At 42.8% G+C, this 16,085-nt stretch overlaps 1 protein-coding gene across 5 annotated transcripts in view; it reads right to left on the bottom strand.

The window, feature by feature from the left end:
• The window catches only part of ppip5k1a (diphosphoinositol pentakisphosphate kinase 1a), a 237,048-nt gene that overhangs the window by 65,065 nt on the left and 155,898 nt on the right, over nucleotides 1–16,085 (bottom strand). For all 5 annotated transcript variants that reach the window (XR_011889605.1, XM_072282170.1, XM_072282171.1 and 2 more), the window contains exon 25: nucleotides 8,454–8,547. Coding sequence is in view for 4 of the 5 variants with exons in the window: in XM_072282170.1 (XP_072138271.1) it covers nucleotides 8,454–8,547 (94 nt within the window). In the remaining variant the exon portion in view is untranslated. The remainder of the gene's footprint in view (nucleotides 1–8,453; nucleotides 8,548–16,085) is intronic.

Below are 16,085 nucleotides of genomic sequence, written 5' to 3'. Positions count from 1 at the left end.
CTAAATGCCCTTGAAGGGAAGTGAAAATAGCTATTTCACAATCTCACTTGCTGGTCCAGCACTCAGCTGAATTCAACAGTCAAGACTATTTATTGTCATTCTTCAGTAAACGAGTGTAAAGGAGGATGAAATGATTGCTACTCAGTATCCAATGTAGCACAAAAAAGACACAATAAGCATACAAATCAATAATAAATTTAAAAGCAAACCTATAAAACACAATGTCCAAATAAATGAGAGTGGCTGTAATATAACATTAGTAAGGGAGTATCTGTACATAAAGTGACTGACAGGAAATGGTAAAGTGTCAAAGTGACTCTTGGCAAGAGGAACTCTTCTAGGTTGGAGCAAGGCATACGAGGTGTAGTGTCAGTGTAAAGTGGCTGTGAATGGGGGATGAAGGGGTGGCGAGGGGCTGTGAAGAGGAGTGGCTGAATGGATGTACTGGTGGTGGGGGATGTGAAGGAATATCATAGTAATGTTATCGGGATTCTAATATCATCAGATCCTAACAGATCAAGATCTCCAGAATTCATTTTTTGCAAGCCTAAAGCCATTGCCTATGCTCTACTTGTCTATGGAACCTCCTCTCCCTTCAAGCTCTAACATCTGGGCAGTCCGGTAGTGTAACGGTCGGCACAACACTTTACAGTACCAGCTGCAAGATTAGGGTTTAATTCTCACCACTGTTTGTAAGGAGTTTGTATATTCTCCCCGTGACTGCAAGGATTTCCTTGGGTGCTCCAGTATCTTCTCATATCCCAAAGACATACAGGCTAGGGTTATCAAGTTGTGGCCATACTGGAAACATGATGACCCCCAACACATCCTCAACACAAGCGACACTGAATGTTTCGAAGTACATGTGATAAATAAATATAATCTCTCTCTAATCCCTCCTTAAGCCTTTCATCTTTTCTCTATTGCCAATAAGGCATAAATTTTTGCTGCAGCCATTGTTTCACTAATATCAGCAAGACTATCACTAAAATAAAGTCATTTTCACATTGCTGCTATTGAGTGAAATACTGACAGCATTTTATATGCAAGAACAATGCAAAATATAGTTCACAGGCTGTAAAATGCACTAGGGCAATCATCTGGGCACTCATTTTCCTCCCACATTCCAAAGACATAACTGCTAGTAGGTTAATTGGCTACTGTAAATTGTCCTGTGATTAGGCTAGGGTTAAATAGGTGGTGTGGTCTGTTGGGCCAGAAGGGCCTACTCCATACTGTATCTTCAAGTAAAATAAAAATAAGTAAAACTTAATGCTTCCTCATGAATTTCAACGTTAGTGTGGTTTGATAATGCATACAGGAAGCACTTTGGACACAAGAGTTTATGCAGACGCTGGAAATCCAGAGCAACACACACAAAATGCTGGTGGAACTCAACAGGTCAGGCAGCATCTGAAGAACAAATAGTCAACTTTTGGGGCCAAGACCCTTCATCAAAACTGGAAAGGAAGAGGGCAGAAACTTCTTCCTCTTTTCTTTCCAGCCCCAATGAAGGAAGGATTTCAATTGAAACAATTTGTGGTGTTTTATAGAAAAGATACCACACTGAGCAAGTTGCTGTTAGTTTGCACTGACTCGTGAGACAGCTGCCTGCCTTATGCAAGAGCTCTAGGCAAGATCCCGGTTTAGAAACAGGTGAGTAAGAAACTGTCTCTGTTCATTTCTAATCATTTTGCTCACACAATTCATTCCTCACTAGAACAACAATATGAGGAAAGATCAAAAATCAGTGCCCAAGTTACAATCACAACTGCTCCGTAACACTGAAGGACACATACTTTTTGTTAAACAGATATTCAGTGAAAAGGAACCAAAAGACTGTGGCAACCCCTTCCTAATCCTACAATAAGGTGTGTGCATTATAGGCCAGTTAATTAAAACAGTATATTTCACCTCTCCTTTAATTTAAGCACATTTGAATTTGTCAAAAGGAGGGTCACTCATTGTAGCAAATGGAACACTTTGTAGTTTCAAGCACCCTAGGTCTGCATCAAGTACTCCCAGAGTAGACACAGCACAGCTACATGATAGGTAACAAAGTTCAAAGTACATTTATTATCAAAGTATAAATGATATAACTTGAGATTGGTCTGCTTATAGGCAGCCACAAAGCAAGAAACCCAAAAAAACCCAATCAAAAAACAAAGACCAACATCTGATGCAGAGAGAGAAAAAATACACAAATCATGCAAACAATAAAAGCAAACAACATTCAGAATGAAAGGGAGTCCTGAGACTTGAAGTCCTTAGCAGGCCCATAGCCTCAGCCCCAGTTCATCATAAAGCAGGGCAAATTGTCGTGAAGCTAGCAGACACGAAGCCCGGAGCAGGACATCGCCTTAGCACCACAGAGCAGCTTGCAGAATCAGCCCAAACTTCGCCTCCAGTCCCAACACCCTGCCTTTTCAGTCCATCTGACCCACATTTAAATTGTTCAAACACCAGGTAGTCATTGGCACTAGGACCAGGGCCCCACTGCATCGATATGCTCTGGGCCTGGATCCCACCACCAAGTTCCAACAAAGCAGTTAAGCACGGCACCTTTAAGGGCTATTACTGTGGCTGGAAACAAATCAGGAGAAAGAAGGTGGAAAAAGGTGGTGGTCTGTGCTATTTTTTGTCAATTCTCTTTGGTATTCAGACGTGAAGGTTATGTCGACCTCTTGTTCACCTGATTTAGAACACCTAACAATCAAATGTAGACCACTCTATTTGCCTTGGGAGTTCTCATCTGTGATCCTGACTGCAGCTTACATTACAACAATGGTCGATGATAATCAAGCACTTGCAACATTGCAATATGTTGTCCATAGACAAGAAAAAGCCTAATTGCAAATTATAGTTGGTGACTTCAACCAAGCCTGTCTGAAGAAAACCCTGCCCAATTGTTTATTGATGCTTTACTGCATACTTGAGGCAGTGGCCTGGGTCATGTTCATCTGAGGACCCGAATGACTACACCAAGGTCATTACAAACTTTATTAAAACAGCTGTAGATGAGTGTGTTCCCATAAAAAGGCTCAGGGTCTACCCCAAACAGATGTCCTGAGTGAACCATGAAATCCCAAATCTGCTGGGAGCCAGATCAGAAGCACTCAACTCTGGAGATCAAGAATGCTACAAGAGGAACACACACAAAATACTGGTGAACGCAACAAGCCAGGCAGCATCTATAGGAAGAAGTACAGTCGACGTTTCAGCTTGAGACCCTTCGTCAGGACTAATGGAAAAAAGAGATAGTAAGAGATTTGAAAGTGGGAGGGGAGGGGGAGACCTGAAATGATAGAAGACAGGAGGGGGAGGGATGAAGCTAAGAGCTGGAAAGTTGATTGGCAAAAGGGATACAAGGCTGGAAAAGGGGGAGTATCATAGGATGGAAGGCCTTGGAAGAAAGAAAGGGGAGCACCAGAGGAAGATGGAGAACAGGCAAGGAGATATTGTGAGAGGGAAAGAGAGAAAAAAAAATAAATTAGGGATGGGGTAAGAAAGGGAGGAGGGGTATTAACAGAAGTTAGAGAAATCAATGTTCATGCCATCAGGTTGGAGGTTACCCAGACAGAACATAAGGTGTTGTGGAGACTACCCACATGGAATACAAGGTGTAGGTTTGATCTCCGGAAAGCCATCTCTAGGGCAAAGTGGAGATTCCAGACTAGACTGGAATCAAGGACGGATGCTCCACCGATGTGGCAGAGTCTGAATGCCATAACCTCCTAAATCTAGCGACATGGGGGCAATTTCCAGATGAGCTCAATACATCTAGGCTCACTTTGAACACCAGAAGAGGGAGGAACCACCGCACACCCCCATGTCTCGCAATGATCCTTGCGTCCCAATATCTGAAGATGACGTGTAGATTGCCTTCAAGAGAGCGAATCCAAGGAAAGCATTCAGTCTGGACAGAGCACCTGGCTGGATATTTAAGACCTATGCTGACTAACTGGCTGGTATGTTCACAGATATCTTCAACCTCTCACTTCAGCAGTGTGTGATACCCACCTGCTTCAAGCAGGCTTCAGTCATACTGGTGCCTAAGAAGAGTGTGGTAACCTGTTTAAATGACTATCGCCCACTGGCACATACATCCACAATGATGAAGTGCTTTGAGAGGCTGGTGTTGAAGCATATCAGCTCCTGTCTGAGTGGTGACTTGGTTCTGCTCCAGTTTGCCTACTGGAGCAACAGGTCGACAGCAGATGCCATCTCATCGGCTCTCCATACAACCCTGGAACATCTTGACAGTAAAGGTGTATACATTAGGATGTTCTTTATCAATTACAGCTCAGCATTTAATACCATCATCCCCTAAAAACCATCAGTAAACTCCAAGACCCTCAATACCCCCTTATGCAATTTGATCCTGGATTTCCTTACTTGCAGACCCCATTCAGTTTGGATTGGCAACAACATCTCCTCCACACTCTCTATCAGTACAGGTGCACTACAGGGATGTGTGCTTAGCCCTCTGCTCAACTCACTTTACACCTATGATTGTATTGCTAAGTACAGCTCCAATACCATGTACAAGTTTGCGAATGACACCACTGTTGTGGGCCGTATCAAAGCTGGTGATAAATCAGCATACAGGAGGGAGATTGAAAATCTGTCTGAGTGGTATCAAAATAACAACCTCTCACTCAATGTCAGCAAGTCCAAGGAACTGATTGTAGATTTCAGGGGAGGGAAACCAGAGGTCCGTGAGCCAGTACTCAGAGGATCAGAAGGGCAACTTTAAATTTCTGGATGTCACTATCTCAGAGGACCAGTCCTGTACCGATCATTAAATGTAATTGCAAAGAAAGCATGACAGCTCCTCTACTTCCTTAGAAATCTGCAGAGATTCAGCATGTCATCAAAGACCTTGACAAACTTCTATAGATGTGTGGTTGGAAGTGTATTGACTGGCTGCATTATGGCCTGGTGTGGGAACACCAATGCCTTTGAGCAGAAAATCCTACAAAAAGTAGTGGATTTGGCCCAGTACATCACGGGTAAAGCCCTCCCAACCACTGAGTACATCTACATAAAATGCTGTTGTAGGAAAACAGCTTCCACCATCACAGATCCTCATCACCCAGGCCAAGCTCTTTTCTCGCTTCTGCCATCAGGTAGAAGGTATAGGTGCTTCAGGGCTTGTACTACCAGGTTCAAGAACAGTTACTACCCCTCAACCATCAGGCTCTTGAACAAAAGAGGATAACTACACTCATCTATTGAGATGTTCCCACAACCAATGATCTCACTTTAAGGTCTCAATATACTGTTACTTAATGCTCTCGTTTTTATTGCTATTTATTTATACTTGCACTTGCAGTTTGTTGTTTTCTACGCTCTTGCTCTTTCATTGATCTTGTTTATAACTACCGTTCTATAGATTTGCTGAATATGCTCACAGAAAAAGAATCTCAGGGTTGTATGAGGTGACATGCATGTACTCTGATAATAAACTTTACTTTGAACCTCGCTCTTGGTTTAGGTGGACGGACTCAAACTCCTCCACTCTGACTTTTCTCTGCTCTGCCCCCTCCAACTCCGTCTCAAACATACCTCGACCTCACTCTGACTTTGCTTCACAACCACACACCTTGTCCTGAGTCAGCCTCGCCTTTGCTCACCTCTTCATTGTTTGCAGTAATAGTTTACCACAATTTTCCACAAAGAAAGTGTTATTATAATTTAGTTGTATTTCTTGCTTTATGAACTGCCAGTAAGCCGTCGCCCCTCTTCAGTAGCACTATCTTAAACTGGAACAACACAGACACAAGAGTCTGCAGATGCTGGAAACCTTGGGGAACACACACAAAATCTTGGGAGGAACTCAGCAAGTCAGGCAGCAGCTATGGAGGAGAATGAACAATCGATGTTCCGGGTCCTAAGACCCAGACCCTCTGAGTGGGAAGTTGGTGCATGGAAGGGGAGCGGGATAAAGATGGGTGAAGAGTGGCTGGGGGTGTGGAGGATGAGAAGGGGGGACAAAAAATGGGAGGACCAGATGTTCAGAAGGAGAAGGGAAAGGGGTCAGGTGGAGGGGGTGGTGAAAGATGGGGAAATAGAAAGAAACAGTGTTACAAGAATGAATACTGGTTAACCCCAACCTGAGCGGTGCACTTTCTATTCCATATTGTTCCAATTGCTACACAATGTATCCTGATTGACAGTCTAATATCAAATTGCACCCAATTACTGATGAGTGCACATTCACCAGGAATCAGAAAGGTTTAACTCATTGATAGCCATAAAACCTTCAGTCTAGATTCTACATTTACACACCTGGAGTCAAAAAATAATCCCAGAATTTTATTTCCCTGACACTCAGCTCTTAGAAATGTTGCCATGAAAGTTGTGGTATATTAAAAAAACATACAGTGCCATGCAAAAGTTTGGGCACCCTGGTCAAAATTTCTGTTACCGTGAATCGCTAAGTAAGTAAAAGATGACCTGATTTCCAAAAGGCATAAAGTTAAAGATGACACATTTCTTTAATATTTTAAGCAAGATTACTTTTTTATTTGCATTTTTTACAGTTTCAAAATAACAAAAAAGGAAAAGGGCCCGAAACAAAAGTTTGGGTACCCTGCATGGTCAGTACTTAGTAACACCCCTTTGGCAAATATCACAGCTTGCAAACGTTTCCTGTAGCCAGCTAAGAGTCTTCCAATTCTTGTTTGGGGGATTTTCGCCCATTCTTCCTTGCAAAAGGCTTCTAGTTCTGTGAGATTCTTGGGCCTTCTTGCATGCACTGCTCTTTTGAGGTCTATCCACAGATTCTCGATGATGTTTAGGTCGGGGGACTGTGAGGGCCATGGCAAAACCTTCAGCTTGCGCCTCTTGAGGTAGTCCATTGTGGATTTTGAGGTGGGTTTAGGATCATTATCCTGTTGTAGAAGCCATCCTCTTTTCATCTTCAGCTATTTTACAGACGGTGTGATGTTTGCTTCCAAAATTTGCTGGTATTTTATTGAATTCATTCTTCCCTCTACCAGTGAAATGTTCCCCGTGCCATTGGCTGCAACACAAGCATGATCAATCCACTCCCGTGCTTAACAGTTGGAGAGGTGTTCATTTCCTGAAATTCTGCACCCTTTTTTCTCCAAACATACTCATTGGTTCACTGCAGCCAAAAAGTTCCATTTTAACTTCATCAGTCCACAGGACCCGTTTCCAAAATGCATCAGGCTTGTTTAGATGTTCCTTTACAAACTTCTGACCCTGAATTTTGTGGTGAGGACGCAGGAAAGGTTTTCTTCTGATGACTCTTTCATAAAGGTCATATTTGTGCAGGTGTTGCTGCACAGTAGAACAGTGCACCAGAGTCCAGAGTCTGCTAAACCTTCCTGAAGGTCTTTTGCAGTCAAACAGGGGTTTTGATTTGCCTTTCTAGCAATCCCATGAGCAGTGCTCTTGTAAAGTTTTCTTGGTCTTCCAGACCTCAACTTGACCTCCACCGTTCCTGTTAACTGTCATTTCTTAATTACATTATGAACTGAGGAAACAGCTACCTGAAAACACTTTGCTATCTTCTTATTGCGTTCTCCTGCTTTGTGGGCATCATTTATTTTAATTTTCAGAGTGCTAGGCAGCTGCTTAGAGGAGCCCATGGCTGCTGATTGTTGGGACAAGGTTTGAGGAGTCAGGGTATTTATAAAGCTTTGAAATTTGCATCACCTGGCCTTTCCTAACGATGACTGTGAACAAGTCATAGCCCTAACAAGCTAATTAAGGTCTGAGACCTTGGTAAAAGTTATCTGAGAGTTCAAATCTCTTGGGGTGCCCAAACTTTTGCATGGTGCTCCTTTCCTTTTTTTCCCCCCACTCTAAAATTGTACAAAACAAAAATAATACACTAATCTTGCTTAAAATGTTGAAAAGAATGTTTCATCTTTAACTTTATGACTTTTGGAGATCAGTTCATCTTCTACTCACTTAATTATTCACAGTAACAGAAATTTTGACCGGGGTGCCCAAACTTTTGCATGTCACTGTAACTGCTTCGTTAGACTTTGAGAACCAAGTACCATCAGTCACTTCAGGCTCCAAAGGAACTTGATGTCTAACTGCATGGTGAAAAAAAGCTACCACTTCTGCCTGAACTTTGAAACTTTCTGCTCTGCCAGTCTAGTCATTGAAAGATTTTCCTAATCTCACTGTTCTTTTAAAAATCTTCCATCTATCCCTATTAGATTTGCACCACTGGTAAATTTCTCTATTTATCTTATAAAATATGAATATTTATACCAATCCTCCTCTTAATCTTGCTCTAATAAAAGCTATACTACTCTTAACTCTGAGGTACCATCTTACTAAACTTATCCCCATGCTTCCAATGGCCTTGGAATTATTCCTACAGGGCATAAAAATTTGGAAACCACATACTAACTATAACCAAGTCAATCATTATATCCTAGAGGTTCCAGCAAATCAACATCTCTTACCCAGTCCGCTCTGCTTCACATCAGATATCTGCCTGGAATATGGTGGGACCAAGAGCCGGTATCCAGCGTACTTGGTGGAACTTTCCGACAGTACCTATCAACAAAGAGAGGCATCAATAAAAAGGAAAAGAGGGAATTTCAGGCCTTCACTGATTGCTGATCTGAAGACCTGCTTTGCCAAACTACCCTGTTGCAAACAAAGCAAAAGAAACACCAAGAGGTACAATCACAGACACAGTCGCTACAGTCAGGAAAATCATTATCTTGCACTGGAGGACTATTGGTGATCATGGAGAAATCAGATCTCTACACCCCAAGATGTATACGGTATCACAGACACAGCAACTTTGCCGACTAACAAAAATGTGTTAATTAACCCAATATTACATTAAGCCTTTTTCACCAAGCAACCTCTATTGAGGTGCTGTTCCCACTTCGTCTTAATTACAAGTAATCTATGCTTCACATTACAGTATTGCAATGGGAAAGACCCCTGGGTACCACATCAGATTGTCACAAATGAATGGGGAAGTGCTCTACAAACTTATTGTAGAAGAACATTGCTGGCATTGTCACATCAACCAAATGCAGCCACATGCTTCCGAAGGCACAACAAGTCCGTCGGGCAAATCATCAAACACAGAGTTGGACCTTCACCTCCTCCTGGAGGGGTTCAATTTACCCCTACTGAACCAACCACCAGCACAGCAGAAGGCAACATCAGGACAAGAAAGTGACAGCCTGCAACCATGAAGAGGGACTGATCGTAAGCTAGTGTAAGCCAGTTGTTCCAATCCAAATCAACCCTCAGCTCAAATCCTACAGGTAAACATCTTCAAGAGGGAGGTGTTGCAGGAAGCCAAAACAGTCAAAGCCTATAGGTCAGCTGACAACCAATCCCAGGCTGATTTCCACTGCTTGGTCGTTGTTCCTATCAACATCTTGAATGTTGTTTGGGTAAACTACTTAAACAGTTGAACCATTAGTTTTGAGATTTTTGGTTTTTGTTGAGTTTTGGCTTTGTTCTAGCTTCTGGCTTCAGGCCTCATCAGTAATTATAGGTGAACAAAGACAACAGAGATACTTGATAAAAATGTATACCCCATCTCATCCAAATTCCCACCAAGGAAAACTGGGCTAGGGACATCCCAAGTTGAAAATGTACACGCCTCCTACAAGTTGATTCCTGCATCCCCTTGACTTTTATTCAGGGTTTAAACAGAACTAATACCAGTACTCAATATTTTCTTTGAGTCTCTTTAAATGATTCCTTTCAAGTTACAATCTTTAGACATACAAATCTTCTGCATTCCACTATTTTTCCAATATACAGAATCTCTGAAAATGTGGTGCAATTTTGGAGCTTCCTCCATCTCTGGAATAGTTCTGCTAACAATTACAACACAAGTATCTACCCAACAACACGAGAGATTGCTCATGCATGTGTTTTTCATTTAAAAAAAAAACAGGGCAAATCCAATCCAGCTAATTACTTTCCAATCGGTCTCCTCATCATCAGTGAAGTAATGCAAGGTATTACTTCCAGGCCCAAGCAGCAACAATTAGTAACCCATTAGTAGTTTGAATTTCACCAGGACCACACATTCCAAACTACACAGCCTTGTTCCAAATGAGAACCAAAGAGCAGAAAGCCAGACATTTGATTTGATATCAAGGCATCATTTGAGTGTGATATCAAAGTACCCTGGTAAAAGTGAAGTCAATGAGCATTAAAGGATTAACAATGTTAATACAAAATACTCTGCAGATGCTGGGGTCAAAGCAACACTCACAACACGCTGGAGGAACTCAGCAGGTCGGGCAGCATCCGTGGAAACGATCAGTCAACGTTTCGGGCCGGAACCCTTCGTCAGGACTGAAGAGGGAAGGGGCAGAGACCCTATAAAGAAGGTGGGGGGAGGGTGGGAAGGAGAAGGCTGGAAGGTTACAGGTGAAAAACCAGTAAAGGGAAAGATCAAAGGGTGGGGGAGGGGAAGCAGGGAGGTGATAGGCAGGAAAGGTGAAGAAGGAATAGGGGAAAACACAATGGGTAGTAGAAGGAGGCGGAACCATGAGGGAGGTAGTAGGCAGCTGGGGGAGGGGGCAGAGTGAAATGGGGATAGGAGAAGGGAAGGGGAGAGAATTACTGGAAGTTGGAGAATTCAATGTTCATACCAAGGGGCTAGAGACTACCCAGACGGCATATGAGGTGTTGCTCCTCCAACCTGAGTTTAGCCTCATCATGGCAGTAGAGAAGGCCATGTATGGACATACCTGAATGGGAATGTGAAGCAGAGTTGAAGTGGGTGGCTACTGGGAGATCCTGTCTGTTGTGGCGGATTTTCTTCGTCAGGACTGAAGAGGGAAGGGGCAGAACCGTCACAACAGACAGGATCTCCCGGTTGCCACCCACTTCAACTCTGCTTCACATTCCCATTCAGATACGTCCATACATGGCCTTCTCTACTGCCATGATGAGGCTAAACTCAGGTTGGAGGAGCAACATCTCATATACCGTCTAGGTAGTCTCCAGCCTCTTGTTATGAACATTGAATTCTCCAACTTCCGGTAATTCTCTCCCCCTCCCTTCCCCTATCCCCATTTCACTCTACCCCCTCCCCCAGCTGCCTATCACCTCCCCTCATGGTTCCGCCTCCTTCTACTACCCATTGTGTTTTCCCCTATTCCTTCTTCACCTTTCCTGCCTATCACCTCCCTGCCTCCTCTACCCCACCCCTTTATCTTTCCCCTTACTGGTTTTTCACCTGGTACCTACCAGCCTTCTCCTTCCCACCCTTCCCCCACCTTCTTTATAGGGCCTCTGCCCCTTCCCTCTTCAGTCCTGATGAAGGGTTCCAGCCCGAAACGTCGACTCATCGTTTCCACGGATGCTGCTCGACCTGCTGAGTTCCTCCAGAATGTTGAGAGTGTTGCTTTAACAATGTTAATGACTGGTCTTGTACCTCACACAAAGAAGGATGGCTGTAGTCTTTGGAAGCCAGTCATTCCAATCAAGGACATTGCTGCAAGAATCACTCAGTGCTGTATCCTAGACTTCTCTATCCATTACCTTCCTGTCTGAATGCCCTGCTGCCCTACCCCCATGCATTCCCAACTCACAGACACATTTTCATCTTGCACTGTTCATTTTTCATCTTTTATTGCTACGCTTTCACATATTTATCCTATTGTTTGTTTTAATGTAATGGTGCCAGAAACATTATACAGTCTTATACAAACATGCAGCTCACACTTAATGTCAACCTGTCAATCTTCAGGCAGTGTCAGAGACTTGTGCTAATATTATTTGTGACCATATGTGCTGTGTGGGGCTATGTGTGCTGCATTTTGCACCTCAGCCCCAGAGGAACAATGTTTAATTTAGCTCTATACATGTGTATGATTGACTGAGAATTAAAAAAACTTGAAAAATCATTAGATCATGACTATTTCCAACAACAGCAAGTCTGATCACATACTCCTCACATTCAAAGGCATCACCAGCACCAGGTCTCTACAACCACTGATCAGAAACTCAAGCTGACAAATACACACATACAATGCAGGTCAGGGCCACAGAATCCCTTTGCGACTTGTCACCTGACACTTTCCATCATCTACAAAGCACAAATAGGAATGTGATAGAATATTCTCCACTTCAACTCCAACAACTCTCAAGAAGGGTGATGTTATCCAGGATGAAGCAACCCACTTGACTGGTGTTCCAGCCGCCACCCTAAACATGTATTGTATGCACAAGCACAAGAGTTCCTGCAGTGAGTACTGGCTACAAAATTAATCACAATTACTCACCTAGCCTACTTTAAATACACTTTCCCAATTTACAACTTCTACCACTGTGACAAACAAGACCATTAGACATAGGAGCAAAATCAGGCCATTCAGCTCATCGAGTATACCCCACCATTCATAATGGCTGATTTATTTTTCACCCCCAATCCCATTCACCTGCCTTCTCCCCATAGCCTTTGACACCCTTAATAAGCAAGAACCTATCAGCCTGTGCTTTAAATTACCCAATGACTTGGCACCCACAGCCATCTATGGTAATGAATCCACAGGTTCACCACCCACTCATAGAATTTCCTGCTCATCTTGGTTCTAAAGGGATGTCCTTGTATTCTGAGGCTGCGTCTTCTAGTCCTAGACTCCCCCTCTATAGGAAACATCCTTCACATCTACTCTGTCTAGGCCCTTCAACATTTGATAGGTTTCAATGACATTCTCCCCTCATTCTTCCAAACCTCAATGAGTACAGGCCCAGAGCCAAACTCTCCTCATATGTTAACTCTTTTTTTCCCAGGACCAGCCAAGGGAAGCCATCACAAGGGAACACAGAACATGTGAGTACCTCTGTCAGTGGCCCTTCACCACCACTGTATACGAGACCTGGAGCATCTACTCTGCCTATGGGTGCACCTTCACCAAAAGGACGAAAGCAGTTCAAGAAGATGACTCACCACTACCTTCGCAAGGGTATTTAGGATGGGCCATAAATGCTGGCCTTGCCAATGACAATTAGATCCAGAGAAACAAATCAAAATGTTAAATTACACATTTAAATCTCAGAGAGGGACTTAAGCCCTTGATTTAATGACTTGGAGACTTAGCAAATTTTATCTGCTACAAAGTGAGTTAGTGGTGCTGGAAACAAACTTTCATCTGTCAATATCCCAAACAGATATCTTTAAAATGTGAAGCTTTAAATTGAAATAACTGATTTTGCATTGTGATTCAACAATCTTCAATGCAATGGTCTATAATCAGAGCAAAGTACCCAGTGAATGAAAATATACTTCAAAAACATTTATTCTAGTTGAGATGCTTTTAATAAATTAAATTCCACTAATATGATATTTTTAACTTTGCAAAAACACTCCAAGCACTTCAAGGGATATCAAAATAAATTACATGGAGATGATGTTTGGTAAAGCCTGGGTCAAATACTTGTTTAAAGACAGAGTTTTTAAAAGAGCATTTGGAAAGTGGAAAGAGAGAAGAGGTTTAGGGAAAGAAATCTGCAATTTAGAGCCTTGGCAGCTTCACACAGCTGTCCGTTCCAGAGCAATTACATCTAGGAATGAGCTGAGTCCAGAGTTTGAGGGGCAGAAAGATCACAGAGAGCTATAAGGCTAAAATAGATTACAGAGACTAAAAAAGGTGTGTTTACAGGGACTTCAATTTAAAGATGAGAATTTTTAAATAACAGCTGTAAAGTCTTCAGATGTAAAGTGCTTATGATGGTATTACAGTTATTAGTAACATGAATAAACTATAAAAGCAACATAAAATTTTCTAAATAAACACTCTACAGATTAGTAAAACAAATGAAAATCTAAATCAGTACACAACTCATAAGACTGTCTGCATTCCTATTTATAAGATTATTCATGTGGATTTTCATTTGACATTAAATCTAATAAGCAAAAGTTATTCTTGTTTTCTCTGGATACAAGGGATCATTGTAGAAAGGTTGAAGAGGTAATCATCAATGGTTGCTGTGGTTATATTACTTGACAAGCGTTCTAGAGATTTGGACTGCCACTGTAAACCAAAATAGCTCACAAATCCTCTTTGCAGCAGTAGACCGTTACCCAGTATATGTGATTCCAGCCTTCTGAAGTCATCTAGCAAATCACCAAGAACAAAAACTAAGTTCAGCATCTGTCTAGGGTAACTAGAGAGAACAATAAATATCAATCTTCCCAATGACAGTTGTATGCTGAAAATAAAGTTTTAAAATATTATGAAAATGGACCAAATTGATTGATCATTTAAAAACACAAACACGAGGAAATCTGCAGATGCTGGCACATAAAAGTTGCTGGTGAACGCAGCAGGCCAGGCAGCATCTATAGGAAGAGGTACAGTCGACGTTTCGGGCTGAGACCCTTCGTCAGGACTAACTGAAAGAAGAGCTAGTAAGATATTTGAAAATGTGAGGGGGAGGGATGGAGCCAAGAGCTGGACAGTTGATTGGCAAAAGGGATATGAGAGAATCATAGGACGGGAGGCCTAGGAGAAAGAAAGGGGGAGGGGGGGAAGCCCAGAGGTTGGGTAATAACGGATGGGGTACGAGGGGGAGGTGAGGCATTAATGGAAGTTAGAGAAGTCAGTGTTCATGCCATCAGGTTGGAGGCGACCCAGACGGAATATAAGGTGTTCTTCCTCCAACCTGAGTGTAGCTTCATCTTTACAGTAGAGGAGGCCGTGGATAGACATGTCAGAATGGGAATGGGACGTGGAATTAAAATGTGTGGCCACTGGGAGATCCTACTTTCTCTGGCAGACAGAGCGTAGGTGTTCAGCGAAATGGTCGGGTCTCGCCAATATATAGAAGGCCACATCGGGAGCACCGGACGCAGTATATCACCCTAGCCGACTTACAGGTGAAGTGTCGCCTCACCTGGAAGGACTGTCTGGGGCCCTGAATGGTAGTGAGGGAGGAAGTGTAAGGGCATGTGTAGCACTTATTCCGCTTACAAGGCTAAGTGCCGGAAGGTGGGATCCCGTTGGAGGTGGCGGAAGTTACGGAGAATTATATGTTGGACCCAGAGGCTGGTGGGGTGGTAGGAGAGGACAAGGGGAACCCTATTCCTATTGGGGTGGCTGGAGGATGGCCAGCTCTTGGCTCCATCCCTCCCCCTCCTGTCTTCTATCATTTTGGATCTCCCCCTTCCCCTTTCAAATCTCTTACTAGCTCTTCTTTCAGTTAGTCCTGACGAAGGGTCTCAGCCCGAAACGTCGACTGTACCTCTTCCTATAGATGCTGCCTGGCCTGCTGCGTTCACCAGCAACTTTTATGTGTGTTGCTTGATTGATCATTTGCACAGTTCATTAGTAAAAAAAAAACAGGAGTGTGCTATTTGAGATGTTGAACCTGCTTTGATATTCAATACAATCACAGCTGACATGCTTATTTTGGTATTGATTTCTTACTCTCTCCCTACACCTCCTCATGCCTTTTGTATCTAGAGATCCATTTCCTTCTTAAATATTGACTTGGCCTCCACAGCTTTTTGCAATGGACAACTCCACAGGTTCACCATCCCCGGGTAAAGAAATGGCTCCTCCTCAAAGTTCTACATGTCTTGCCCCATATACTGAACCTGTCACCCTGATTTTAGACCCCTTCCCCTTACTTCCCTCCTCCACCCTAGCCACGAGAAAACTCTGTCTGCATCCAGCTTGTCAAACTCTGCCAGAATATGCATGTTTCAGTGAGATCTACTCTCATACTACCAGGTTCCAGTGAATTCAGCCAAATTGACCGACATCATCTCATATTACAGCTCAGTGTGTTCCAGAGTTCGGAATTCAGTCCCAGTGCCATTTGTAAGGAGCTTGTGTATTTTCCTGTGAGTGTGTGGGTTTCCTCCTGTTGTTCTGGAGGTCCAAAGATGTACTGGTTACTAGGTTAATTGATCATTGTAAATTGTCCTGTGATTAGGCTTTGATTAAATAAGCGACTTGCTGGGCAGAGTAGTTCAATGGGCAAGAAGTGCCTGTTCTATACTGCATCTCTAAATAAATCATAAAATCAATAGGTAAAGACCCTGTAGTAAGACATCTTCATTCCTGTACTCAAAACCTTTTGCATTGAAAGCAAAT

Source organism: Mobula birostris, chromosome 18, assembly GCF_030028105.1.
Source record: "Mobula birostris isolate sMobBir1 chromosome 18, sMobBir1.hap1, whole genome shotgun sequence".
NCBI classification, from domain to species: Eukaryota; Metazoa; Chordata; class Chondrichthyes; order Myliobatiformes; family Myliobatidae; genus Mobula; species Mobula birostris.
This window is presented reverse-complemented; position numbering and strand designations above follow the sequence as displayed.